The sequence below is a fragment of the Sesamum indicum genome, linkage group LG12 (genome assembly GCF_026168435.1).
Source record: "Sesamum indicum cultivar Baizhima isolate 11 linkage group LG12, ASM2616843v1, whole genome shotgun sequence".
NCBI classification, from domain to species: domain Eukaryota; kingdom Viridiplantae; phylum Streptophyta; class Magnoliopsida; order Lamiales; family Pedaliaceae; genus Sesamum; species Sesamum indicum.
The window spans coordinates 15,538,523-15,565,928 of NC_142668.1; the positions used below are offsets into that span (position 1 = coordinate 15,538,523).

Here is a 27,406-nt window from a genome sequence, read left to right on the forward strand (position 1 = left end):
GAAGGGCTGCGGTTGGGAAGGAAACCTTGATTTGGGAGGAGTTTCGTACCATAATGGTAACTATTTTGATTTAAATCTGCTCTTGATTAAGATATAAAAATGCGTTCATAGGGGTTCGAAGAGGTATCATTTCTCATTAGCGTTTTTTTTGTACGTTGGTTAACGATCTGGTTACTGTTCCCTTGCGAATAAGCGACCAGTATCTCAAGGCAAAGTAGCAATCAAACACGACGTTAGTAAAACAGAATTTCTTATACACTCTGGCAATTAACTACATTAGAATTCTCTGAAAATGTCTGAAGAAGTCCTCCCTTCAAAGAAGCAATTAGGTATCACCGATTCTTTTCAACATAACATGCATGATTGTTGGGAAGTGAAAATCTCTGTATCGGGTTTCTATTGGAATAGAATTGTGGCTTTACATCAAGTACATGTATAACACACTTATATTCACCCATGATCACCCGCGCTTTACTCAAACTCATGGGCCAGATCTTTAATAATTGGACTAACAATTGCTTCATATGTCTGGCTATCTGGGATTACACCCTGGAGGACCAAATAATCATGCAATTTGACGACTTCTTCAGAACTTCCCTTGTTGCTAAGGCTTGTCACTAAGGTGGTGTAGGTTATAAAATCCGGAGCCAAATCCTGTGAGAACATAATACTCACAAGTTCCTTAGCATGCTCAAATAATCCAAATTTGCAGAGGAAGTTGATCATAATATTATAAGTAACCTTGTTTACCAAGAAGCCTGCTTTTCTCATACTTGTAAACAACTCAAATGCCTCTTTGATCATCCCAGCGCGGCAATAGCCATCCAACAAAGTGTTATATGTGACAGCGTCATACATATTTATCCTTTTCATCCCATCTACCAAAAACCTCGAGCAATCTATAGATTCCTCTTTGCATAAACCATCTAAAAGGGAATTGAAAATCACCAAGTTTGGATTCTTGCCCACCTTAACCATGTCGGTATAAACCTTAGCTGCAGTTTCCATTTCACCTGCTTTGCAGTATCCATTGATCATGGTACCATATGTGACCTGGTCAGGAATTAAACCACGAACAAACATGCTGCAGAGCAGTTGTTTGGCTCCAGATGTATTATTAATTCTGCAAAGATAATTTATGAGGATATTGTGAAGGAAAGCATCTTCCATAAGATTCTTTTCTACTAACCAGCTGTGGAACTTTATAGCTTCATTTACATGTCCATTCCTACATAATCCCTTTGCAATGATAGAATGGGTGAACCGATCAGGGGTTATATATTTCAACATCATATCAGACAATAACAAAGCAACTCCACCAATATCTCCTTCCACGTAAAGCCAGTGTACAAATGAATTATAAATGACTGCATTAGGGATCAACCCGCTTTCCACCATGTTATTGCATAGCCTAAATGCCTCCTCTAGATACCCATTCCTCAAATACCCATCAATCAGTGTTGCATAAGTCCTTATATTAGGCTTCACATCCATCTCTATCATTTTAGCTAGAATTCTTTTCGCAATTTCCAGTTTGCCTTTCTTGCAGTAACCATTGATGAGACAATTGTAAGTAACTGCATTAGGGGATACAATGCCTCCCGACATAGCTCCCATTTTCTCAAGAAGCTTTACTGCTAAATCGAGGTCATCTGCACTACAAGCCCCATTAATGAGCATATTGAATCCGATGACATTAGGCACAATCCCCCTCTTCAGCATCCTATAGAACACAGAAATTGCTTCAGATAATTTACATTCTTCACAAAAAGCATAAATTAGCAGATTAAAAGTATTCACATTCTCATAATACTCATATGAAATCATTTCTCTGTAAACCATCCAAAACCTCCGAACCTCACCTATCTTCAAGAGATGGTTCAGGAAATTGTTCCATGCATGAATTGAAACCCAGTAGTTCTCCATTCTCAATTTCTTAATCACTCCATATGCACCCTCAGTTGCCCCAGTTTGCGTACAAGCCCTAATCAATGCATCAAAAACAGCATTACTTGGAGAGCACACACTCAAGCTATTGATTAGGGCTTCCAGAACCTCTAAAGACAAATAGCCTTTTGACATCATCAATTCTTTCATCAAGCACACTGCTTCGTCATAGTTCCTTTGGTCCACCATCGCATGTACCACAATACAACAAGACTCTAATGAATCCAAGATGGCTTTCTGTCCTCCAATTCTTCGGTAGACCTCTAAAAGCAGCTGCGGGGAGCTCTGAAACTCTAGAAACACACGAGAAAGCAGAGAATTTGTGAGACTCGAAGACAGTTGGTCCAAGAACTTCCATTTCTTCTGCCTTATATTCACACAGACAGCGCTAAAGATTATATCTTCAGCACTAGGGCGTGTGGATTGCTTAGCAAAATGAAGGCCTCTGACAAAAAGATTTCTGCTTTTAGATGAAAACAAGCCCAAAAACATAGAAAAGATGAAACTCAGTTCATAGCACGGTCTTTTCTATCTCCAAAAAAAATAAAACGTAACAAAAATCGCATAGAAGTAGAAGCTAGTAAGAAAACCCAAAAAATTAAGGCCTCGAAAACCCTAATAATGAACCAATTTGGAGCTGTGGTTCAAGAAACAATTGTAACCAAATGAAAAACACACTGCCAAGAGCTGGCGTGTATGAAATCCCAATCAATAAAAAAATTCATCAACAAAGCCTGAATGGGTTGAAACTGTAGCAACTTCATTAAATACACAAGCTTGGAGATGGAGTGGAGGACTGACTTAGGGTTTTGATGCGTTGTCATTTCAGATTTGAGTTTCTAGTGGAACATATGTGTTAGAATATATATATATATATATATATATATAAATAAACATATTTTTATTTAATTGTTTGAAAATTTTGAAATTAAATATTGAAAATGAAAATATAAAATAATGGGCTTCCATGGGTTGTAGTTGGGCTTATAGAGATTAATGATTATTTTGGGCTGGAGATGTGTCTTAAATATTGGGCCTAGAATGCTAGTATTAGTTTTGGGCCTGGAATACTACTACTAGTAGTAGTAGTAGTTAACAATTGTTTTATCTAATAAAGTATTTATGATGTGAATTTTATACTCCAAAACCCCAGGCCGAGGGCACAAAACCCACAATCCACACCGCTGGAGCTGGACTTGCACAGTGACACAGAATGGAGTTTCAAAAGAGGAAGTCCGCCGCCCTTGCCGCCATGAACTCGCCGGCGCCCGACAAATCCCCCAAAGGCACCGTAGACGCGCCAATCATCCCTCTGTTAACCGCCATCAACTCCCATCCCTCTTACTTCACCACCAGTTCCTGCTCCGGTCGCATCACTATACTCTCTCAGCCCACTGCCTCTCCCTCTGCATCCAAGAAAAAAGCCAGGGGAGGCTCCTGGCTCTTCGTCTCACACGATCCGGTTAACCCCTCCTCCGTGGTCACCCTACTTTTCCCCCCGTCAGCGACGCCCGCTCAGAGAGATTCGGATGAAGAGCCTAGGCTGAGTGAGAGCATTGTGTTCAGGTTTGAACCATTGATAATAGCCGTGGAGTGCGAAAATGTTGAGGCTGCTCAGTCATTGGTTTCTCTTGCTATTTCTTGTGGGTTCAGAGAGAGTGGGATTACGAGTGTGAGCAAGAGAGTCATCATTGCAATAAGGTGCTCCATACGTTTGGAAGTGCCCCTGGGGGATACAAAGAGGCTTATGGTGTCTCCAGAGTATGTGGAGTATCTTGTTGAGGTTGCTAATGAGAAAATGGGGGCTAACAGGAAAAGAACTGATCTTTTTCTTATTAAGCTGATTAATAATTCGTTTGCTGGACATGAGATTCGAGTGAATGGTGAAATGAACATCGACCCTGCTGAAACATTAGCAGATGCGAACAAGTTTGGATTTTTGGGGAATCTTGTGGAGAATGGAGTGAAGGACCTGGAGGCAGAGTTGGGTTCTGAAAGCAAACATAAGCATAACATCGATGATGGTAATTGATACTAATAATTACTCTCAAGTTTGAGATTTGTGTCATGGGTGTAATCATTTTTTATTCTTGACGCTGACTTAAAGATTGGTTTATGAACCTTAGTTGGATGCTTACTTGAGGAACGATGTGAGGATAAACATCTATACAGATACATAATAAGTAACTAAGCTCATCAATGTGGTTTACATATCTGCTGTAGAAGATTTTGTGTGCATCACTATGTGCATGTAATTATTTGTTCACAAGTGGTGTTATTTGAGCACACTCCTCTGCCCTGGTCATGGGTGGAATATCCACTCTAGAGGGATCTATACGAACATATGCCTTGTCTGAAACTGATGTTATTTCACACAATGTACTCCCGCATGAGATTACACTTGTACACCTTTTTGGTATTGCTATAAATAAATGGTACTACTCTTACAAACTACTACATGTGTGATTGCAGGACTCCTTTCCCTTAATGTGACAGGAAGTTTAAATCTTTAAATCATTGACAGGATCCATGGAAGTAGTGGGTATCAGTCTGTCTGCTCTCGAGGTAGTTGGTGAACCTGTTGAGAGGCTGTTCTTGTGGGGTCATTCTGCATGTACCCTAAACCAAAAAAAGATTATCATTTTTGGTGGCTTTGGAGGCATTGGAAGACATGCACGCAGAAATGACCTCTTGCTTCTTGATACAGAATCTGGAATTATGGAGACAATTGCTGCTACAGGAGCACCATCTCCACGATTAGGTCACACATCGTCTGTTATAGGAGATTTCATATATGTGATTGGCGGCCGAGCCGACCCAGTGAATATATTGAATGAAGTTTGGGTGTTTAATAATGCAAAGAAAGAGTGGAAACTTTTGCGATGTGCTGGCACTTTGTTCCCTCCTAGGTAATGGCTTAACTATTACAAAGTCCTGTAGCTATTCAGTTTGCTAAGACTATCCATATCATCATGCATGCTATGTTCACTCTAATGCACTTTTTGATGCTACGTTCCCCAGGCATCGGCATACTGCAGCTGTTGTTGGTTCAAAGATATATGTGTTTGGTGGGATTGATAACGATGCAGTTTTATCATCACTGTATGTCTTTGACACAGACACCTCCGAGTGGTCAGAGATAGAAATTCGAGGAGACCAACCTGGTCCTCGTCATTCACACTCAATGGATGCAAGTGGATCAAAGTTATATATCTTTGGTGGTTACAACGGAGAGAAAGCTCTTGGGGATCTGCACAGTTTTGATATCAAAACAGGTCTTTGGAGGAAGCTAAAGACAAATGGGCCATCACCAAATGCTAGGTTTTCGCACTTGATGTTTATTTATTCTAACCATCTTGGTATTTTTGGGGGCTGCCCCGTCGTTGACCATCTGAAATTGTCTTTGTTTGACCTTCAGTCTGAGTCTTGGAAAAATATAGTGGTAAAGTCTATTGAAAAAGGCCTTTTTGTACGAAGCACAGCCAATGTTGTTGGTGATGATCTGATAATAATTGGTGGTGGAGCATCATGTTATGCATTTGGCACAAAGTTCAGTGAACCAATGAAGATTAACCTGCTTCAGTTAATGTCCTTACGTGATAATACTGTACCTACAGCTATTGGAGAAAAGCATGTGGATTACCAGACGGAGCAGAGGAGTAATACCCTTCAATATTCTCAGAATATAAATGAACAAAAAGTTATTGCGGATAATGACCTAGAGTTTGAGTTTGAAGACCCAGTGGTAGCTAGTGGAGGCTTGGATTTAGGCCTGCCTTGTGTTCTTCGGTTAGAAAAACAATATGCGAAATTGGGGAAGGACATATTGAAAAAATTCGGGTGGTTAGATCTTGACAGGAAGGTTTATTCTCAGGCTGATGGCATGCATATCTGTCTTCCTATTACTGAACGATTCTGCACTATATTTGAGGATAAACAGGACTTGGGAGATAAATTTGAACCACTAACTGATCTTCAGTCCTTGAAGCCATCCACGTGGCAGATCTGGTTGGAAGACACATCCAGTTCAGCGGCTATGAATCTTCTAATAACATGTCGTGCAACTAAAATTGTGGATAACGTTATGAAAGTCAAGAAAACTCCAATCTCTCCTTTCAAAGTGATGAAGGAGGCTGTAGCCACTTTGTTGAATCATCATGATCTGCCATCAGAACTTCTAGAACAACTTCCATCAAGGTCGTTTCTTAATCATTTAAGGATCATGAGCATGAAACTATTATTATTTGTTTTTAATTTCAGTTCCATGTGCTCCTCTCTTATCATTATGCACTCATATGTAGCAGATGGGAGCGACTAGGGGATATCATTGTGCTCCCTGTATTCTCCTTCAAGGATCAAGTGTGGGACTCAATTGGAAAGGAGCTTTGGCCTCTTGTTGCAGAGTCACTTGGGGCCCGTCGTCTTGCCCGACAAGTAAGTAACAGATGCAGAACTTCATCTCATATTAGCCCGTTTCTTCATGATGCGTCCTCCAGTTCCTAATTGAAAAAAATACAATATATATTTGCAATTACTTGTAGCACTTTCACTCCCTATCTGAACTGCACAGGTACTCACCTTTGAATCAGCATGGTATAAGTTTAGATGCAGTGATCTGACATTGGGGGAAAACAATTACATTACAGCATCTTATCTACTGTTAGAACTTGACCAAATCATCCTAAGTTATTGATTTGGACTTATCAAACTTTTCCTTGTCAATAGCTAAAAATCCATTTGAGAATAATGATAAAGCTTTAGTGAAAACATCGTATTTGGTTAGAGTTGAAGAGGTGACTGCTGATGGAGTGTGCTGATGATATCTAGGGCCGAATTGCACAAACTGGAACAAGAGACAGCAAGTTAGAGATTCTTGTTGGAGATAATGGCTGGGTTGATCACCGTGAAAATGGCATAGTGTATTCTTTTGATGCAACGAAGTGCATGTTCTCTTGGGGCAATCTTTCTGAGAAGCTGCGCATGGGCCATTTTGATTGCAAAGATCAAGTAATTGTGGACTTGTTTGCTGGTATAGGATATTTTGTACTCCCATTTCTGGTGAGGTATGTTATTCCTAAAGCTGTGTTCACTTCTTATCTAATTGCAGATAACCTCACTACAGCTCTAGGTTGTGGTGCTACTTCAACCTGCCCAAACTGTCTTTATTGTATTTGATTATTGCACTTCAGTCTCTGTACTTTTATGTCATGTGGCTAATCAGGGCCAATGCCAAGATGGTGTATGCTTGCGAGTGGAACCCCCATGCTATTGAGGCCATCCGTCGTAATCTTGAAGCTAATTCTGTGGCTGATCGTTGTGTTGTGCTGGAAGGGGATAATAGAGTTATGGCTCCTAAGGTATAAAGGACTGCTACTTTTATTAATGTTTGAACTCATTTTCCGGTTTTCCATGGCTTAATTTGTCAATTTTTAATCCTGTTTCATTCTTGATAGTCATCATGTTTTCACTCTGTGTTGGACCATGAAGGTGATCATGATAGTGCAATCATAGAATGAGCTCTGTTTGATAATGTTGATTTTCCATCTTAAAACGATCCTCAGATTGTGCATAAGAATTTGCTCTTGCTGTTTTTAATTTTGTTAGCAATTTTCATTTGACACAGGGAGTTGCGGATCGAGTCTGTCTTGGTCTCCTGCCGTCAAGTGAGTGTAGTTGGGTCACTGCAGTCAGAGCCTTAAGGTGTGTTGACCACCATTCCATAGATTTTGGCATGATATAAATTCTGGTGTCCTGATAAATTATATCATCTGTGAAATACCTAGAAATCCACTACGGATATAAAAACAGCAATACCTAGCATGTTCTGTGGCACTCTGATATTTTTCTTATACATATTGGACGAGAACTATATCACTCTGAAGGTTCCTGTCTGGCTTTCATAGATTTTTTAGCATCCCACCCTTTTGGATTATCTAACAATTCTTCTAGTGTGCTCTCATGTTAACTTATCCTTATGATTTTTTCAAAATTTACCAATACCATGCATTTTTCTTGTGGTCTACAACACTATAGAAGGCTTCAGTTTTCTTGTGTGCATTTCAAGATCCAGAGTCATTGTTTCAACTTTCCACTAGGGGACATCCCTGTGGATTGAGTTCAAGATCTTGAAGGTCTTGGGTTCAAATTTGGGTGGATACGTGAGTATGATGGGTGTGTCTGGAAAAAATAAAATAAAATGAAAATCATTGTTTCAACTTTCTTGGTCGCTTTGCTGGGTTGCCTATCTTGGTGCTATTTCTTATTCCAATTTTCCTCGCTACATTGAAATTGCAGAGATGAGGGTGGAATGTTGCATATCCATGGGAATGCGAAGGACACTGAGGAGGGGTTATGGACAAAGCATGTTGTTCAATCCATTTCCGACATTGCGAAATCAGAAGGTATCTTACACTCCACTGATGTCTATGTAATTTTTCTGCAAGGAAGACGAACTGTGGAACTAACCACACAATCTAGGACTTACTAGTTCGTGCATGTGTTGATGTATGGCTGCTCTGCAGGTCGTTCCTGGGAGGTTTCAATTGATCATGTCGAGAGAGTAAAATGGTATGCTCCGCATATTCGCCATCTCGTAGTTGACGTGAAATGCAAACAAACGGATTGACGCATGGTGTCATGCGTTCAATTCCTTGCCTCTCTGCAAAAAGGTAAGGTCGATTGGCTCGCAGAAAGAAATTTCTTCCAATTTTGTTCTTGGAGCAATGAAGTGCGTGCTGGCTGATGATTCTTGCCAACTAATGCACGAGGAACAGAGCTGGTGCTCCGAGAGAAGACCGAATTTTGGGAAGTTTGCGACTTGGCAGCCCTGTGTGTATTTGTTGATTAATGAACTGTCGAAAAGCCACGTTAATTTGTATGTAAAACGAATTTCATATCTCCACTCAGACCATATACGTTAAATTTAATTAGGCAATCAAATCAATGTTATAAAATGAATTTGGGGGGGTCGAGGTGGGTGGAGGCGATAGTCATGTAGCACGTCATTCCTGTGTTATTTACTACTGTTTGTGTGACGTTGATTAGCACTGATTTATTTAGACAATGACATTTGAAAAGTGGTATATGTGTAGGGATAACGAGAAAGTGTCGGCAGCTCCGTGACCCGGTCCGGTCCACAAATTACTCGGACCTCGGCTGCTTCGCCGCCCCTCCAATTCGCGCAGAGGAAAAAGCAAATACCTGTACCCTAATATCGTGTAAATCAAAACATATTTTCGAATAAATGGTAAATATGAGTGGACAAAAACATATAAGAGAAAGATAACAAATAGATGTTTTTAGGTGCGCACAACCGATGCTGCATTATTGCCAGTGTGTAATGATTGAGAGAGACAATTCTGATAATACTAGTCAATGTACCTTTCCTTGATAAAGAAGCAGCAGAAGGTACTTTCTTTCGTTTCTACATTATTTGTACATAGTGTTTGGTGGGCCTTCAATTGGTTTGGATGCCAGCATAAGATTTCTCTATTTTAATAAATACTATGTGAATGTTAGTAATAGAAAGTTGTATGGGTGTGTTTTTGGTGGGCAAAGCAGCTTTGAATATCCATTTCAGAATCTGCTGCATAGATCCGGTTGATATTATTAATTGAAACATGACCCATCCTGTTAAATCGGCATAGCAATTAAGAGAAGTTTGACTAAAACAAGATGATCCCCACACTCATAAACTTTGATTATGCACCTACACTTGGATGAGTATTTTCCTGTAGTGTTGGAGTATATTGCTCGTATATGTATCTACTACTTTTAACCTTTCTCTCCTTTCTTGTTACGGCTAAGGGTGTATTTGGTTTCATGTATTTTGTATTTAAAGGAAAGATTCTAAAAACTATTTCAGTTGCTTCTATTTGAAAAGAATATGAAACTCATTAATATTCAACAAGACATAATTTCAAGTTAGAATTGAATTATTTGAAATCTTTTAAATTTTAAATTATGCAAACAAATTTAAATATTAAAATTTTAAAATTTAAATCGGTCAATCCAATCACAACGTAATGAAACTTAAAACGTTTTCAAGGCAATTGTTTCACTATGAAATAGAAGAGAATAAACGTATATATAATTCTATTGTGACGATGAATTTAAATTCTATACTATGTAATAAGTGTCTGTATGACATTTTTATAATTTGTAGAGCCTATACTGACATGTGATGGTGACTGAATTGAGACCACTCAGCCTCACTTATCAAACCTTTATATATATGTTTTTCCTTTTTTTTTTTTTGTGAAAATATATGTGCAATTTTTTACCCACTTTTTTGGAGCTTTTGGCATCTATCAATCATGGTTAAAAGGAAAGAACTTAAGGTAAATTGAGATGTAAAAAACAGGAAAAAGGAAAATGGGAAATTGGCCGCTTTAAGTTTTATCAGTTTCTCAAAGTTTGAAATAATAGAGTAAAAACAGCGAAGGGTCTGGTGAGGAGTAAGTGGTGCACAGTTACAGAGGTCAAAATAAGGAGCATTATGCATCCAAGCCCAATCTTCCTCATTATTTAAAGTAGGAAGCAGGTGATACAAGAGAGAGTGCGTGCTGCAGAGGGTCAGACAGTCCCTTTACTGAGTAGAAAGCAAGAAAAACCGCAATAATGTCTTCCAACTCCAAAACTCTCTTCTTCTTCCTTGCAATTCTCTACTTCTCATCAGTCTCTGCTATAGCAGAAAATGAGGACCCTGGTCTTGTTATGAACTACTACAGGGACTCCTGCCCTCAGGCTGAAGATATCATCAAAGAACAAGTTCAACTTCTTTACAAGCGCCACAAGAACACTGCCTTTTCTTGGCTCAGAAACATCTTCCATGACTGCTTCGTTGAAGTAAATATTCATTGCTCAAGAATTTTCCACTTTCTTGATCTTTGTACAGTATAGTTCAAGACTTGTTAACTGTAATGTTTTATTTTTGTGTTACAGTCATGTGATGCATCCCTGTTGCTGGATTCAACAAGGAGGATGTTGTCAGAGAAGGAAACGGACAGGAGCTTTGGGATGAGGAATTTTAGGTACATTGAGACTATCAAAGAAGCTTTAGAGAGGGAGTGTCCTGGAGTGGTTTCCTGCTCAGATATTCTTGTTTTGTCGGCAAGAGATGGCATTGTTGCGGTATTAGTTTTATACACTTTCAGTGCTTCAGCTTCTCAGAAATGCATGTTTTTTCATACATGTTTAGTTGTTTACTACTATTGTTTCTTCACTTGAACTGGTCGTGCCATTCGTATGTACACCTTGTAAAATTCTGGTAAAGATGCTCAAGGTTTTACAATTTTTCCATATTCTTGCAAGCGGTGTGGATTTTTTAAAGTTGAAAGAGAAACCTGCTTGAGTAGCTGACTGAAATTCTTGTCTTTTCCACTAATGGAATGCTGAGATTGTTTCTTTTACCTGAACTCTGAAGCATCCTGTTTTTAAGTGTCGCGTGACTGAGTCTGCGAAGCTGCCCATAAAATCACATGATGTGGATTTGAATTGTTTGTAGCTTGGAGGGCCATACATCCCCCTGAAAACTGGCCGAAGAGATGGTAGAAAAAGCAGAGCAGATATACTAGAACAGCACCTGCCAGACCACAATGAGAGCATGAGTGTTGTTCTTGAGCGGTTTGCTAATATTGGAATTAACACCGCTGGAGTTGTTGCTTTGCTTGGTATACATTTAAATTTTGTATATTAAGAAGTTTTTTCTCTTGAATATAATTGATTGATCCATAAGTCAAATTTGATGAAGTTAAGGTTCTCGACTGATTCTCCACTATTTGATTTGTTCCCACAGGTGCTCACAGTGTGGGCAGAACCCACTGTGTCAAGCTGGTTCACCGGTTGTACCCAGAAGTGGATCCGGCGCTCAACCCAGCCCATGTTGAGCACATGCTCTACAAGTGCCCGGATGCCATCCCCGACCCCAAGGCAGTGCAGTATGTGAGGAACGACCGTGGCACCCCGATGAAACTCGACAACAATTACTACAGAAACATATTGGACAACAAGGGTTTGCTGATTGTGGATCACCAATTAGCCACAGACAAGAGGACCAAGCCCTTTGTCAAGAAAATGGCCAAGAGTCAGGACTATTTCTTCAAGGAGTTTGCTAGAGCCATTACTACTCTCTCTGAGAACAACCCTCTCACCGGCACAAAGGGTGAGATCAGAAAGCAGTGCAACCTCGCCAACAAACTCCATTGAAATGTTGCCAGTTCTGTACTGATAACTTTTTCTTCTTAGCATGTCTGAGAAGATAGAGTGAGAGGGATGATAATAAGATGGTGTGTTTTCTTTACTGGGGTTTGTTTCTTGCAACCAGTATGAGTGGTAGCAGAGAATGGCAAGAATTGGTGGTGGCCATGTTAATCATAGCTCTGTTTGTAGTGCAGATATATGCGCTTCTTGTGGGGGTCTACCTTTCATGAGATGAATGGGGTTACTAGGTAGGGGGATTGTTGTATGTAAGGATTGGAGGGTGTATGATGCATGTATTGTAATGATTAAAGATCCATACTCGTATGTGCTATTCATCCCAAGGAAACATCCAATTAAATAATCCAACATGACTTTTCTAAGTCATGCAGGGGGCCCTACGGATGAAAGAGGAATGATTTAATATAGATGGATAGCATGAAGATAAGATTGCTTTACATAAGCAAATATGACCTTAATGCATCACCCATATGACCACAAGAATGGAGTATATCATGTGATTCTGATAGAAGATTGGCGGCCTAGATGGAGAAATAACTCGAAAATAGTATGATTAGCAGACTGTTCGTTGATGGAAGTAATAGAACTAGCATTTTAAACTTGAAAATGTAAAGCATTACTATACACACAGGAGTGTATTCTTACAAGATTAAACAGTAAGAACTGTTGTACATTTGAAAATTATGACCATAGCTTCCAAATACAGTAAAGGATCGACAAACCAATAATAGAACTAAGTATCCATTAACACAAAAATTATAAACAATCTGAACTAAAAGGCCTCACAAACTGTAACCCTATCACCTTCGAAGTCATTGAATAAGAAGAGATGATCCATGCAGGAACTCAAGAGACCATGTTACGTTACACCCATGGTCGACAGTTTTTGTTATCCTAAGCAGAGGTCTTCATGTCCGAAAAAAATTCTGCTCAGGCAGCATTTTCCTTGATCTAGAACAGCTTTACCTGTTGTTGTGTTCCACTTCTCATCATTGCACAAAACTCCTCGTAGTTGATTCTCCCATCCTATAAAACAGAACCTTGTAAGTCCTCTATCTTAGTTCATTAGAGATGATAAGAACCTTGAAATCTAGATTCAGGCCAACTTACATTATCTGTGTCCACTTCAGATATTATCTCTTTGATGGTGGCCTCATCCCCCATTCCGTACTCCTTCATAGCAGTTTCCAGTTCATCTCTTGTGATATAGCTGAAATCATTTAAAGTGAAGAATGACAAGTTAATTATGCTAATGCGTGAGAAAATCACATCATGCCACATAATTGGTACATTAACAGAAAATGAAAAAGTTGAACTAACATCACTAAGCTGGAGATCAATGTACTCAAAGAACAAGGAGTACAATTCTCATCAGTTTAGAGTGAAAAGACAGTACTTCTCAACTATCCTTAAGCATGTAAAAGGGAAATGCTGTATTCAGTCAATAATGAGTGGCTAAAGACTATTATCTTGGCTTACCCACTGCTATCCTTGTCAAAAAACTGAAATGCCTTAAACAGATGTTCATCTCTTTCCAGCTTATGTCTGTGCATCGTAGCTGTGATGAACTCGATGTAGTCGATTGTTCCATTACCATCCACATCAGCCTGATTTGAACAGTACAATAGTTGAATTGTATAAAGAAAGGAGTCAAACAAATAAAGGCTAAACCAATTTCCCTACATAAGAGTATGGTACTCACAGCTTCCATGAGTTGTTTCACTTCAGCCTCTGAGAGTTTTGATCCAAGCCGAGCCAATCCAGATTTCAATTCTTCATAAGTGATTGTCCCACTCCTGTCGGTGTCAATATTTGTAAACATTGCCTTAAGACCCTTAATTTCTTCCTCCGATAAACTTTGTGCAATGACCTGCAAACATTTCCGTAAACAGTAGAGCATTGTAAGATAAAGTAAAGAGAATTTCCACCTAAGTAACATCTCATAATTGACCTAATTACATATGCGATTAAACTCTAGACTAGAAACTTGCACAAACTTATGCACTAATTGAACAAAAATATGTAGTTTTCACTGCAGAGTTGCACATAAACTTCTGATCAACTGTCATATTCAGGTCATTCTTACACGCACATGTCAATATTAAACCAGCATTTGCAATCAATTGACCTCTTACTACAAATTCTTCATAAGTGTGAGCCGTTTTTCTCTTGGAGATGTAAAACTTTAAGCTGAAGCTCTAATGCTTGACTAGAGCTTGAAGACGTTGAGAGCACAGGCCAAGAGGGACCTGTATGATGGCTTGGAGGATGTATTTGAGTTTGATTAAGGGACCAAGGGTTGCGCTTTTATTGGGTGGCTAAGTTGGGGCAAGCTATTGATTTAAAGGGTTTGGTTGTATGAGAAGTTAGTTTTAGGATTGGAGAAAAAATAGCTCCATCACGTAATGATTTAGACTTACCCTGCAGTTGCAGCATCCAAAGATTGACTCTTGAAACTAATATGCTCAGCAAGCAAAGGAGCCAACCTTACGACTAGACCACAAAAATAGTGCTCTATTAGATCTATACAAGCCAGATAGGTATGGCATGGGCCTGACCATGTTCACCTATCTCCACTGCTAGATGAAGATAAGCTGGCCTAGTAAGAAAAATCTATTTTCTCGTGTCTTTCAAACAGTAAGGTGTAGCCAGATTACATCTAATTTGGAACTCACTGTCGTCGACTTCAAGCAGAATAGGACTCAAGTTCGTTACGGTGATGCGTCATATGACCTTACTTCAGAATTACATGATATCAAAACCAAAGAGCAGCCAGAAGACGTGCACCTAAAGAACCCTCCTCAACTCAACCAAGAAATCTATCCATCTTTGTGCAGATTATGGTCCCCTGCTTATATTTGATGGCATACATGATATTTGGCTTGCCAGCACTCCATTTATCCCAGCAATAAAAAAACTGAATTTCTGACGTTTTTAAGCTTTTTTTAAACCAAGTTTTTCCCTTATTTACTCCATCTATATGGGGGAAAGGTCTGCAATATCACACACTCAATGAATATATGCAAGCAGAAACTAATGGAGAACCATGAAAATGACTTATTTATGTGACCACATTGCTATAGAAATTTAAGATACCAACCAGATTCAGTTCCTCATAGAGTGAGCTGATTACTCACCTACACGTAATATTGGAAAACCATGTTTGATTATTGCCAAAACAAATCCATATAGTTACCTTTCAGGTAGAGTATGTTTACCTAAAAATGAACGCACAAGGAAAGACTTACCTTTAAAGCAAGTTTCTTGAGCTTATTCATAGCCCTGAACTGCTTCATTCTAGAGAGAACTGCACTATCTATCGGCTTGTCAGATGCTTGTCCCTTAATCCAGGGGTGCTCTTCACAAACAACCATAAAAGATGTTCAAGTAAGTTTTAGCAGAAAACACAACTATTTAGTTGGTTTTGAGTGTTATGCTCCTGAATGGGAAATCCACAAACTTCAGCTACAGATGGAAAGAGGAGGGCATATTACCAAGTACTTGAGCAGAAGTAATTCTCCTTTTTGGATCCTTCGTCAGCATTTTTCGAACAAGGTCTTTGGCACTATTTGATATGGAAGGCCAAGGCTGGCTGTCAAAATCAACTTCTTCTTTCAGTATAGCATCAAATATGCCCTTTTCATTTTCTGCAGGAAATTCCAGAAAACACTTAAGAGGAAAATTGATATGAGAAACATTATCATCTTACAATCTAGGTCTTACCAGCCCAAAATGGAGGTACACCACTGAGGAGGATGTACAGAATAACACCAGCACTCCATACATCTATTTCCTTCCCGTAACTTCTCCGCAACACTTCAGGAGCAACATAGTATGCACTACCAACTATATCACGGTATACCTTTCCTGAATTCATTCAATGACAATACATTTAATTCTAATGCAGAACATAACATCAGATGTATACAGAACTGAAACAGAAAATTTGGTAGTAGAAATTAGAGCAAGTTAGGTGCAAGCATGCATATCAATAATGTATTGGAAGTGAGAGAGAGAAAAGGAGAAGAAAAATGATTGGAGAGATAGTATCATATATTGCATTTTACAAATTAAGTTGGTTATCGTAGAAAGTAGTATCATATACTAACACGAGAAGGACTTAAACAGATCAGATGAATGATCAATTGATTAGAATTCGCACAATTAAAGAAGAAAAATTTTCATTCAGAAAACTATAGGATTTGATCTTATATAACTGGAAATACCAGAATCATGGAAGATAATCACCTTCTTCAATGAAGACAGAGAGCCCAAAATCAGTTGCTTTCAACATTGCCTTTTCATCCTTACGCGACAGCAAGAAATTCTCAGGCTTGAGATCCCTATGCATCACCCCCATAAAATGGCAATGGTGAACCACATTCACAATCTGCCTACAAAGATCAGCAGCAGCTTTCTCAGAATAATGACCCTGAGCAATAATCCTATCAAACAGTTCCCCCCCGCCACAAAGCTCCATTACTAGATGAACAGAGTTCCTATCCTCAAAAGCACCCTTGAATTCCACTATATTTGGCTGCCCACTTAAGTGCTGCATTATATGAACCTCCCTCTTCATATCCTCCTTATCATTCTTACTCACAAGTTTCCTCTTCAATATGGACTTGCAGGCATACTGTTGCCCAGTGGCAATCTCAGTACAAGAGTAAGTCACCCCAAACTGGCCCCTCCCCAATTCTTTCCCAATTGTGTATTTGGACTTGACATCCTCAAATGGCTTTCCCAGAATATTATTGTGCTCTAATTTCTGAACAGCGTTCTGGGGTTGCGGAGCAGGTCCGTGAGGAGCTGGAATTGGCGGGTGGGGCTGAGTTGGTGGTGTGGGGTGGTGGTGCCTTTCAGGCTGAGGTGTATATTGAGTTGATGGTTTCTGGTATTGGTGACTTTGTTGATACCCTGTGTTGCCTGCTCCTCCCGATCTATAACCATTAATATCTCGGGTGGAAGGCTCGTTCTTGCTGCAACACCCACCCATTCTTTCTAATTTCTCGGCAAGCAAATGAGATCAAGATTGCAACTTGACGAGTGGAGAGAACTGAAAACTTGTGTATCTTCTCAGTGAAAAGAAAAGGGTTTAATTATGAGAAATCTAGGAGGAAGATTCCAACTCCGCGCTTCACGTGGTAAGAAAAGCGCACACTCGGAATGTGAAAATAGCTCTGTTCTGAAGAGGGTTTGGCAATTGGCAGTGGTGATTTAAGGACAGAAAATCAGACTTATGTCCGTTGACTTCAACAACCCCGCCTTGCCTTGGTGCTGGCGCCCCGCGCTGTGTAAAAACACACGTTTTACTTTTTCCCTTTTGTTTCTCCGCAAGAAAAACACGACTTTTACCAACTTATTAATAGTGATGGACTTCTACAAGAAATTAAAAACGTTTCTTAGCGATTAGGTTAATTTCGTTCCGAAGAAAATTCACTATATTTGTTTTTATTTTTAAATTATTTTTGAAACAAGTCAAAACATATTTAATATTTGTCATTATTTAAAAACGCCTTATTTAGGTGTTTTAACTGTTTTAGTATAAATACATACATATACATAAATATATATAAAAAAGACATAATTTGACAATAAATAATAATTTTTGTCTCCCAAAATACAACATTAAATACATAATACTTATTTTAAATTATCTCCAAAAATAAATTCAAACATATATACTATTTCTATTACACACTTATTTATCTTTATTTTCTTCTCTCTATCTTCACAAAACACTCAAAAAAACGAATTTAAACATTATGATTGTTTTTCACCTTTTCTCCCTCATGTTCTGTAAAACTGAGAAATCAATTACAATATGCTAAAATTTATTTTAGTATATGACATTTGATTTTAATTTCAAAATAATACTTTTCCCAACTTATTTTAAATTAGTCTTTCGACTTTCAAAAGATGATTTTTCTATATTACTTTTATAAAATACTTTCATTTTCATAAAAAATATTTTAATCCCTCACTTTTTATCTTAATTTATAATTTGATCCCTAAAAAATATATATAACCATTTGGAATCCATTTTTCTTTCTTAATGATTCATATGATATTCATCTTGATTAATATGCATAAATTATATTATATTATGCGTCAAAAAGAGAGATATTTATTTTGGGAGCGTTAGAATATGCATAAGTTGAAGATATAATATCTTAATTGTATGCATCGATTATCATAGAATTTTAAATGATCGTAATTTTTAATTTAAGTGAATTCAATCTACCCATCATTTTGATTGTTTTCTAAAAAAGAATCCGACCCCTCACCACCAACCATCATAATATTTTATCGCTTCGACCATCACTCGGGCATTCTTTATTTATTTATTTTTTATTGACTATAATTATTTTTTATATTTTCTTTTAGTTAATATTTAGACTTGAAATCTTTTATATTATCGTTAGGATCGATTTACGATTGAGATAATCCAAATTTTAGCTATCATCATTTACTCTCACAATCATTATTATTTTTCAACATAAAAGATGAATTATTTAATAATTATAAGAACAGAGAAACACTCACACATATAAATGAGTCTCTCCAGTCCAATAAGTTTTCGTAAGAAAATAAATAATTTTGGAAATTCAACCTTGTGATTGAGGTGAATCTTTAATTATAATTAAAATTAAAAACAAATAAAAATAAGGAATTATTAAATTTTGCTGAAATTATATTACCGTAGAATTAATTTAATATATCATCTCTATATCCCAACTCCAGAAGAACAAATAAAAAATACCAACAGAAAAATGAAAAATAGGGGAGGGCTAACTAATCTACTCGGCAATGGTGCGCAGCGTTGGGGCCCAGGAGCTTTGACGTTGTACCTGCGAAAAATCAGCAGCGTTGATCCACCGGGAGAAGACTCGGTCCACAGGGACGTCCTGCATGCGAGCATTCGCCACCAGCTCCTCCAGCTCCCTCTTTGTAATCTTAATCTTCACCTTCTCCTTTGTAGGGGCTGGAATTCTGCTATCCTCACCGGGAAGGCATTCTTCTCCCGCGGGAGGCGGTGGCGCCTCGTGCTCCGGCTCGTCCCAACCATCCAAAGACGCCCACACCACGGCTGACTCACGTCTGCAACAGTTGCCCATGGATCTTTCCCTGCGTGCGCACAAATACACCTTTCAGTGTGTATATTTGTGTTTGACGGAATATAGCTATTTATACAGACTGCACTGCATGTGTTACGTACAGAAATTGGAAACAGTGATGTGATTACTAGAATCTTGAGCTGTTCAATCTATCCATTGTTGACAAATCATGGATGGAAGGTACTACGAAATCACATCTTCCCTTCATTTTTGAAATTGTCAATAAGCTCATTGTTAGCTTTGATTCTACAAATTAGATTTTTGTGACAAAAAATTTCATTAAAATAAATATGGGGTTTTAATTTGTTATAGTCAATATATAGTCATGATAAAAAGTAAAAAGTCATAATCAATACTAATTAATTATGATTGCGGCACTATTATTAGTCCTTGTTTTTGCAAGCAAAGTCAAAAAAATTAATTACAATTATAAATCATGATAAATATTTCGACCATAAATAAAGTCGAGACGAATGTTCATTAATCATCAAATTTAAACTAATAAGCTACACGAGTAATTAATTAATTAATTACACTGCAATAAACAGTTGTCCCACACGATCACATGAGTGTATTAATATTCGTCCTTACACTTTACTGTATTTATATCGGAATTAATGAAAATAAGGCACCTACCAAATTAATTTGTTTCCATAACTAAAATGACAGAAAATGATGTGCAGCGGCATTGATGGGATCCTTCTAAATTAATTTTTTTATTAAATTCATACATCTCTAAATATAACGTGTACGAGTATGACATGTATTTATATATTTAAAAATATATATTGATATTCTTAAATTAATTAATATATGATTATAATAATATTTAATAAATAATAAATCAATAATTTTATATTAATTAATAAATAAAAATATAATATTCTAATGATATATTTCCCATAATTGCTTATTATGATGTCTTTTGCTTTTGAGGGATGAAATAATAATAATAATAAAAAAGAAAGAAAATTAGGATTAAGAAGGGATCCTAAGATGGCGCATGAAATTTAGTGTACAAACATAAATACAAAGGACACCAACATGACAACAAACCAAGAACAACTCTTTCTCTCTCACACTCTCTCTCTTTCTCTCTCACACACATTTCTGCTTTTTGATTTGGGGTATGACATCTGTACTTAATGCATTAGCAAACAAAATCTCCCTCGACAAATTCACCTCTGCAGCTCAGAAACACACACCCCACTCATGTATACGTGGTTTTAGGTACACATCCATACATTCCAGATTTTCAACTAATTTTTTTCGATTACAGAAATGGAATCCAAGAATTTTTGTGGATAGTGATGGGCACGGATGAGCAAGCTCCGGCTCTTGGGTGGATTCGCAGTCGGAGGAATGGAATCGGAGGAAGGAGGACGAGGGTTGGAACTGAGCTCGCCGCCACCCCTTTTGTGCAATGGAAACTGCGTGGAGGAGACTCGGCAGCCCAGGCGGCGGTTTCTGCCAGGAAGCTAGCCGCCTCGCTGTGGCGGGTTTCTGCAGCTAACAGCGGTGGTGGAAGCGTGCGGTGGCAATGTGGGCCATTTGATCGGCTCAGATTTGAGGTAGGATGAGTTGAAGTCAAGGTTTTTTCAGTTGTTTTCCATTGAAATTTTAGATTACGCCTATCAGTGGAAATCTGATTGTAGATTTTGATTCAATATATTGCAACCTACGTCTCATGTTCGTTGGACATAGATAATGAGTAATGAAAGGAAAGATGATGAAAATGCATCTTGTTGTAGCCATAGAAACAATGAATTGCTCAATCTCTGCTTAATTTATCAAATAGATTCCGGAAACTGTAGGAAATTTTCTTGCCTACGCAGCATAAAGGTAACTTTGAGTGAAATGGATTTTATCCTCATGAATCTTTTCTCGGCTACCTCGTATTTGATTACGCTTGTTTTTGTCAGGGGCGAGCTCTGCATGTGATATTACAATATCAAATCCTCAAATAAATTAACGCTTTTAATTCTTACTGTTAGTTCCGCGTGCTAATTAATGTTAATTGTTAAATACAATCTAGTCTTTTCGTGTCTTTTCTTGTTTTGTTTGGTCTGGAGTTGCCTGATGGTGTTTCTGTTTCTCGGTTTGATCTTGATTAGCTGAAGTTTGATATACAGTTGTTCTTCTTAAGTTTGTCTAAGTCTTAATTGGTCTGATTCTTTTTAACTTTAGATTTTTAAGGATTTTGCCTTGTGATCTTAGTTTTTTACATCAGTGCCGATTCCTAAAATTGCGACTGAAGGAGTTACGAAATGGGATTACTGCTACTCAAAGGCATGGGTTGATGTTAGTTATTTTCGTGATTGTGCGGAGATTCTCAAGAATAATCAAGATATTGCAACTACACCAGTTGCATCTGCTAGATGTGCTGAATTGTTTAAAGCTCGTAAACGCATAAATGAACTCGAAGCTGAGCAAGGGTGGTCGAGGACGAAACTCAAGCACTTCCTGAAGAAGCTCAATGAAGAAAGGGCGTCATGGATTAGAACACAACACCAGAAGATGTGTTCGATGGTCAAGAATTTAGAGAATGATGTCAAAAGGGAAAGAAGAAAGTGTAGAAAGATGGATATTATGAATTCCAAACTTCTGAATGATATTACTGAAGTGAAGTTATCAGCTAGGAAATTCAAGCAGAATTTTGAAAAAGAGAAAAGAGCCCGAGAGTTGTGGGAGGATGTATGTGATGAGCTAGCTAAAGAAATTGAAGGCAGCAAAGCTGAAATCGAGGTGTTGAGGAATCAACATGCAAGAATTCAAGAGGAGGTGGAGAAGGAGAGGAAAATGCTGCAATTAGTTGAGGTTTGGCGGGAAGAACGGTCCCAAATGAAGTTGATCAATGCAAAGTTTATGTCAGAACATAAGTATGCCAAGATGAATAATCTAATTGTGGATCTTGAAGCATTCTTAAGACCATTGAATTCAACCACAGATATGGTTAAGGAATTTTCATCAGAAATTGAGGATTCTCAAACATGTGAAGCTGAAGTAATCAGGATCACTGACAATTGCTTTAGTCATAATCAGGCAAATTATGAGACGTTTGATGCTACCAGAAAGAGCGTTTGTTCAAATGGCTTAACTGGTGGTGGCAGTGGTTTTGAAGACGCAAGTTGTCAGGAGACTCTGACTCAAGCTGAGATTTATACAACTCGAATTAGTGGTGGGAGTGATCACTCGGTGAATAAAATCAGCAGAAGCAAATACACATCCAACTACGATGCAGAACACAAAGAAAATGCACACCACGGATATGAGAGATCCGAGTCCAATGAAATTTCTTCATCCGTATCATTAAAGCAATCAAAGAAGAAGAAAAGCTCAACCCTTAGCAAGCTCCAGAGAACCTTGCCAAGAAATGAAGACACATGCAAAACAATCTTGACAGATGGAATCAGTCGAAGGCCTTCAAATGGATCAATATCGTCGATTGCACCTATGGCTTCCCCACAAGGAGTGTGTAGTGAAAGGGTGGTAGATGGTCAGGATTTTGTCGGCCAATGGCGCTCGCACGATCAGCAGAGAAATCCACACGTTGTGCGAGCTATGAAAGGTCATATCGAGTGGCGACGAGGAATCCCAAGGCAGGGCTCGGCCGCCAACCTTCTGAAAGCCAAATTAGAAAGCCAGAAAATGATCTTGCGCAATGTACTCAAAAGAAGGAGTTGAAGTTAAATGCTTTCTTTAACATATTTTGAGCTCCTGTTGGTGCTGCAATGGCAAAATCTTTGCATATAGTAGAAACAAAATCATGATAGGCGTGGTTTGATAACTAAGATCATTTGGAGATCATGATGTCTGAATGATGACTGATTGCGTTCACATTTCTTTCTTGTTTTTTCACATTTGGCATCATTCAATGGGGACCCTTGCCCTTATACTTACATAATAGAAGGCAAAAGAATCGCAACACAGACAAGAGGAAGTGCTATGTTGCGAACTGTGATTGATGCCGTTCTTGAAAAACAAGGATCCGATGTTTGATCTGGTCGGTCTCCAGGACTACATGCCTGCTGAATGAAATGGCAGAGCCCAACCCCAACTCAACTGCGGGAAGGCTTCCGCCCAATGGATTCAACGAACCTCAGCCCTATTTATGTTACGATTGTGATTTAAGATCAATTGTAAATTATTTCAGCCCATAAAAAAGAAAAACGAAAACTCTGAGAAATGAAGAGCCCAAAGAATTGAAATTCCGGAAAGTAACATTCCTTTTAACTGCAAAATCTGAGGGGTGGAAGGAACCTCTATAGGCCCATGAATTAGAATTTCAAATCATGCACTCAACACTAAAAGGAGAAGACCCCCAAATTGCGTAGAAAGTAACTAACGTGGCTTTAATCGAATGGTACAATTGATACACTACTATAAAAATATAATGGGTTCAAATCTCAGGAATATGGGTTTATAGTATATTTTTATAGTAGTTTTCTTTTTAATTTTTTTTAGTGTTCTTTAAAAATATTCATTAATTTAAATATTTCAATATATTGAATTAATTTTTAAATTTAAATGCATCGATGTATTGAATTAATTTAAATTTTGAATACTGAATAAATAATATAGTAATAAATCGAATTTTATGAAAAAATGATATTAAGATTGAATATATGGGTAGTGAAAATTAAAGTGGTCTATAATAAATTAATTATGGTCTGACCCGTGAAAGTGACTTCTCATATCTTGAAACATTTTAGGCTCCAACCAAATCAAATCAACTTATTACTATGAAATCGAACAGATTTAGTGATACTACACTCCTTCCTACCATTCGTAATAGAGATATTTGAAGATGTATGGGGGTAATTTGATAATAAAAAGATTTATTTGATTTACCATAGATTAGTAATAAGTTAGTAATTTTTTTTATCAATTATTTGTTAATATCAACAAATTCGATAAATTTGGACTAATTTATGACGTATTTTTCAGACGATAGCAAACCTCAGGGATACTAGATGTAATCTTTCAAACCACATGGAGTCTACATGTGACTATGCCATACCTTAGAAAATGGGAGTGTAATTATTCCTTGATAATACAACAAATCCACAACCACTATTGCTTTCTCCTCTCATTTTATTTTGGGTAAATTATATTGACATTCTTGAAACAATATACAAACATCCTCTATTTTTTGTCAAATTATAGTTATATCTCATGAAGTCATAATTGTAATTATAATTACACCCCATATTCAAATGTTAAATTTATACAAACATCACTGGACAATATTACATTAACACCCCTTATGGGGTATAGCTATAATTTTATAAAATATAGAAAGTGTTTGTGTCATTTAGCCTAACCTCAAAAAGTTTCAATGTAAAAAAGAATAATATAAGGTGTAGAAGGCCAATAATATTGAATATTCTGGGCTACCATAAGCATTGATTATTAATGTTGAAAGGACAGTAGTTAAGGTGGAGGCGAGGTACTAGACTGTCATTAATTGATTTGATTATTAAGGTTGCCATTTTGTGTGATGTCTGATTTGAAGTACAGAATCTCATGATCTTTGCAGTGATGGTGCATGATGATGATGATGATGATTTGGAGTAATCTGCTGAACTGCTTGCTTCCTGGGATTTATTTGGTTTTGGATGATGATCAGAAGGATGACGACAAAGGATTTGACAGATCAACAATAATATGAGGGTGGGATACTGTGTTTTAAACTAAACCCACCAAAAAACAATCTTCATCGTCCTACACTCCTACCTAAGACTTATTAAAAATTATATAGGAATTAAGCATCTGGGATTTATTGATCTTTAATTTTTATTTTTTATTAAAAAAACTATAGCAAAGTTTACCCTCTTCCTGACTGAATTTAAAAAAGAAATTAAAAGAAGAGGAAAAAACAAAACAAAATTAAGGAAAAATGGTATGTAGTGGAGGAAGGTTTTCAGCACCCAAACATTGAAAACTGACAAATCATCCAACCATACATACCCCCAATAATCGAAACCTACGACCTGCGAATCTCATTACTTAATCGGTTAATCTGTAGCTATCAATCAAATAATATATGATTAGATATAAAGTGACGACAATGATGAATTTGAGTCTTGTACGATGTGTGGATCATTGTCTCATTTAATATGAGAAATTAATTATTTTAATAAGTATTTATTTCATTTGATGTGAGTTTATTAATTGAAATCGATATAATTATCAGTTTATTATTACATGATTTGATGTTTACTCCTGAATTATATCTCTAAATTATTCTGTATTTTATTTTATTTTTATTAATTTAAAATGTTAATTTCAAATTTTCTAGTAGGAGTTACTTCATTAAAAAAAAAAGAAAAAAAGATATATGTTTATTTGGCACTCTAATAGTCATGAGAATAATCAGACCAATTATTAGTACTTACACTTTTGTGCCAATGAAACAGCTGTCAAATAAAATATAATAGAATTGTTATTTACCAAACCAAAAAGTTGCAATAAATCAAATTATTTTATATTTTCAAGAATGATCACTGGAATTTCGTTTTTTTTTTTATTTAGAATTAATGTTGAACTCATCTTTTTGATAGATAATGTTTATGGGTCGATTAGTGAAATGGTATTACAAAGAGATTGTCAAATTTGGTTTATTTAATAATAAAGTTAAAATCAAATGTTATTTTTCAAAACTAATAGAAAATTTGAATTAAACTTAAATAACAATATATTATACTTAATTTCACTCATTAATATTCTTAACGCGTACCTTTTACTATTAATTTATGTCTCTCTCTCTCTCTCTCTATATATATATATTGGCTTTCGGAGAACAAAGAATAGTTGATATGGTACTTGTCAATGAAGTCTTGCTTGAGTAGTAAGGTGGAGGTCTCACAAATAAGTGGTTAAATCTCACAGATGTAGGTATATAATCTACTTTTTATAGTAGTGTCATAATTCTTTGTTCGCTTTAAATATATATGTTAATTTAGAAATATTAATATATTGAATTAGTATTTGAGTTTAAATATAAGAATTGATATAGTAATGGATCAAATTTTATTGAAAAAAAATAATATGGTAGTCCTTTATTTTTAATGAAAGTGATGAATTATTATTCATTTTATTTTTAATAAGTTGATTACAATTATTAATATCAAACATCAATATCTAACTAACAACTCCCAATAACAATAAGAGTCATATATTATTTATCAATATCATATAACTATACATAATCAACACTTATTATAAAAAAAAATTATATATATTATTAAAATAAAATAAATTCTAAATTTTAATAAAATTTGAACTAACAATTTTAAAGTTAGGAAGTTTCAATTTCGTTAACTGAGGCGATAATATGATAGTCATGCATGATGAAATCAAATAGGGACACTGGCAATCACAAATTTATAGGTGTTGTTGTTTTAGGTTGTCATGTATTTTGTGCGGACATGACTGATGGGGTCCACCTCTTTTCCCCTTTAGATTCCCATTCTCATAATTACATTTAATCACTGCAAAAAATAAGAGTGCATTTGTTATCATTACTAATTTTACTATGTTTTTAAATAAAAATGTTACTTGTTTATATTTATATCACATTGAACATCCAGTTTACAGATTTTAGATAAAGTGATGGTGGATCTTTGAGTTACCAGTTGATGCAAAGGATTTGGGGAGACATTTAAAAACCACAAAAGTGGAGGACTGCTTCTTATATTCATGAAGTCTTCCGGGACAATATTGTAATTTATGAAAGTTAGTAGGTGTGAGATTCATTACCCAAAAGGAGAGAAGCAAGAGGTATATTGTAGAACCTGGACAGTTGGACTCGACTCAATGATTGTAAAGAATCCCAATAACTGTGTTGAATGCTTTTATTATGAGTTGTGGCTTAATTAAGCATTAATGATGCAATAATGCAACATTAATACATGTTAAGGGCTTGTAATCTGCGCAATTATAGAGGGTGGTGGGACCCAGTTTGATGGTGAAATCATGATAAGATTTTCCGTTTATTTCCTGGAGGACAAGTTGTTTTGGGGGCCCGCCAACAAATCCTCAGCCGTCCAATATGCCTGTGGGAGCACACTCGTTTTGGTGCACCGTCCGCACACTAATAAGCTTACATTAAGGAAACCTTT

The 27,406-nt window shown here is 36.9% G+C and overlaps 5 protein-coding genes across 7 annotated transcripts; 3 read left to right on the forward strand and 2 right to left on the reverse strand.

The window, feature by feature from the left end:
- Positions 1-233: 233 nt before the first annotated feature.
- Positions 234-2,805, reverse strand: LOC105175343 (Pentatricopeptide repeat (PPR) superfamily protein). Of its 2 annotated transcripts, none has more exons than XM_020698337.2 (2): positions 751-2,805; positions 234-654 (listed from the first exon to the last, which is right to left on the reverse strand). In XM_020698337.2, the coding sequence occupies exons 1-2, from the start codon at positions 2,437-2,439 to the stop codon at positions 472-474; spliced, it is 1,872 nt and encodes a 623-aa protein (XP_020553996.1). In that variant the 5' UTR covers positions 2,440-2,805; the 3' UTR covers positions 234-471. The 2 variants fall into 2 exon arrangements, with proteins under 2 accessions (XP_020553996.1, XP_020553997.1); XM_020698338.2 differs by having other exon boundaries at positions 234-1,723; positions 1,863-2,032.
- Positions 2,806-3,074: 269 nt separating this feature from the next.
- Positions 3,075-9,394, forward strand: LOC105175344 (Met-10+ like family protein / kelch repeat-containing protein). Of its 2 annotated transcripts, XM_088876123.1 has the most exons (10): positions 3,075-3,971; positions 4,472-4,856; positions 4,969-6,144; positions 6,252-6,381; positions 6,775-7,010; positions 7,169-7,304; positions 7,571-7,647; positions 8,242-8,348; positions 8,469-8,615; positions 9,039-9,394. In XM_088876123.1, the coding sequence occupies exons 1-9, from the start codon at positions 3,161-3,163 to the stop codon at positions 8,570-8,572; spliced, it is 3,162 nt and encodes a 1,053-aa protein (XP_088732249.1). In that variant the 5' UTR covers positions 3,075-3,160; the 3' UTR covers positions 8,573-8,615; positions 9,039-9,394. The 2 variants fall into 2 exon arrangements, with proteins under 2 accessions (XP_088732249.1, XP_011096065.1); XM_011097763.3 differs by lacking the exon at positions 9,039-9,394 and having other exon boundaries at positions 8,469-8,904.
- A 1,083-nt stretch (positions 9,395-10,477) lies between these two features.
- Positions 10,478-12,471, forward strand: LOC105175345 (peroxidase 42). The gene is made up of 4 exons (XM_011097764.3): positions 10,478-10,794; positions 10,891-11,079; positions 11,453-11,618; positions 11,744-12,471. The coding sequence occupies exons 1-4, from the start codon at positions 10,567-10,569 to the stop codon at positions 12,151-12,153; spliced, it is 993 nt and encodes a 330-aa protein (XP_011096066.1). The 5' UTR covers positions 10,478-10,566; the 3' UTR covers positions 12,154-12,471.
- Positions 12,472-12,757: 286 nt separating this feature from the next.
- Positions 12,758-17,379, reverse strand: LOC105175346 (calcium-dependent protein kinase 2). The gene is made up of 8 exons (XM_011097765.3): positions 16,414-17,379; positions 15,889-16,032; positions 15,660-15,812; positions 15,414-15,523; positions 13,868-14,035; positions 13,645-13,772; positions 13,276-13,375; positions 12,758-13,191 (listed from the first exon to the last, which is right to left on the reverse strand). Exons 1-8 carry the CDS (start codon positions 17,159-17,161, stop codon positions 13,117-13,119), a joined length of 1,626 nt encoding a protein of 541 aa, XP_011096067.1. The 5' UTR covers positions 17,162-17,379; the 3' UTR covers positions 12,758-13,116.
- A 2,933-nt stretch (positions 17,380-20,312) lies between these two features.
- On the forward strand, positions 20,313-23,141 carry LOC105175347 (uncharacterized). Its single transcript, XM_011097766.3, has 3 exons — positions 20,313-20,410; positions 20,563-20,854; positions 21,501-23,141. Exons 1-3 carry the CDS (start codon positions 20,328-20,330, stop codon positions 22,965-22,967), a joined length of 1,842 nt encoding a protein of 613 aa, XP_011096068.2. The 5' UTR covers positions 20,313-20,327; the 3' UTR covers positions 22,968-23,141.
- The last annotated feature ends 4,265 nt before the right edge of the window (positions 23,142-27,406 follow it).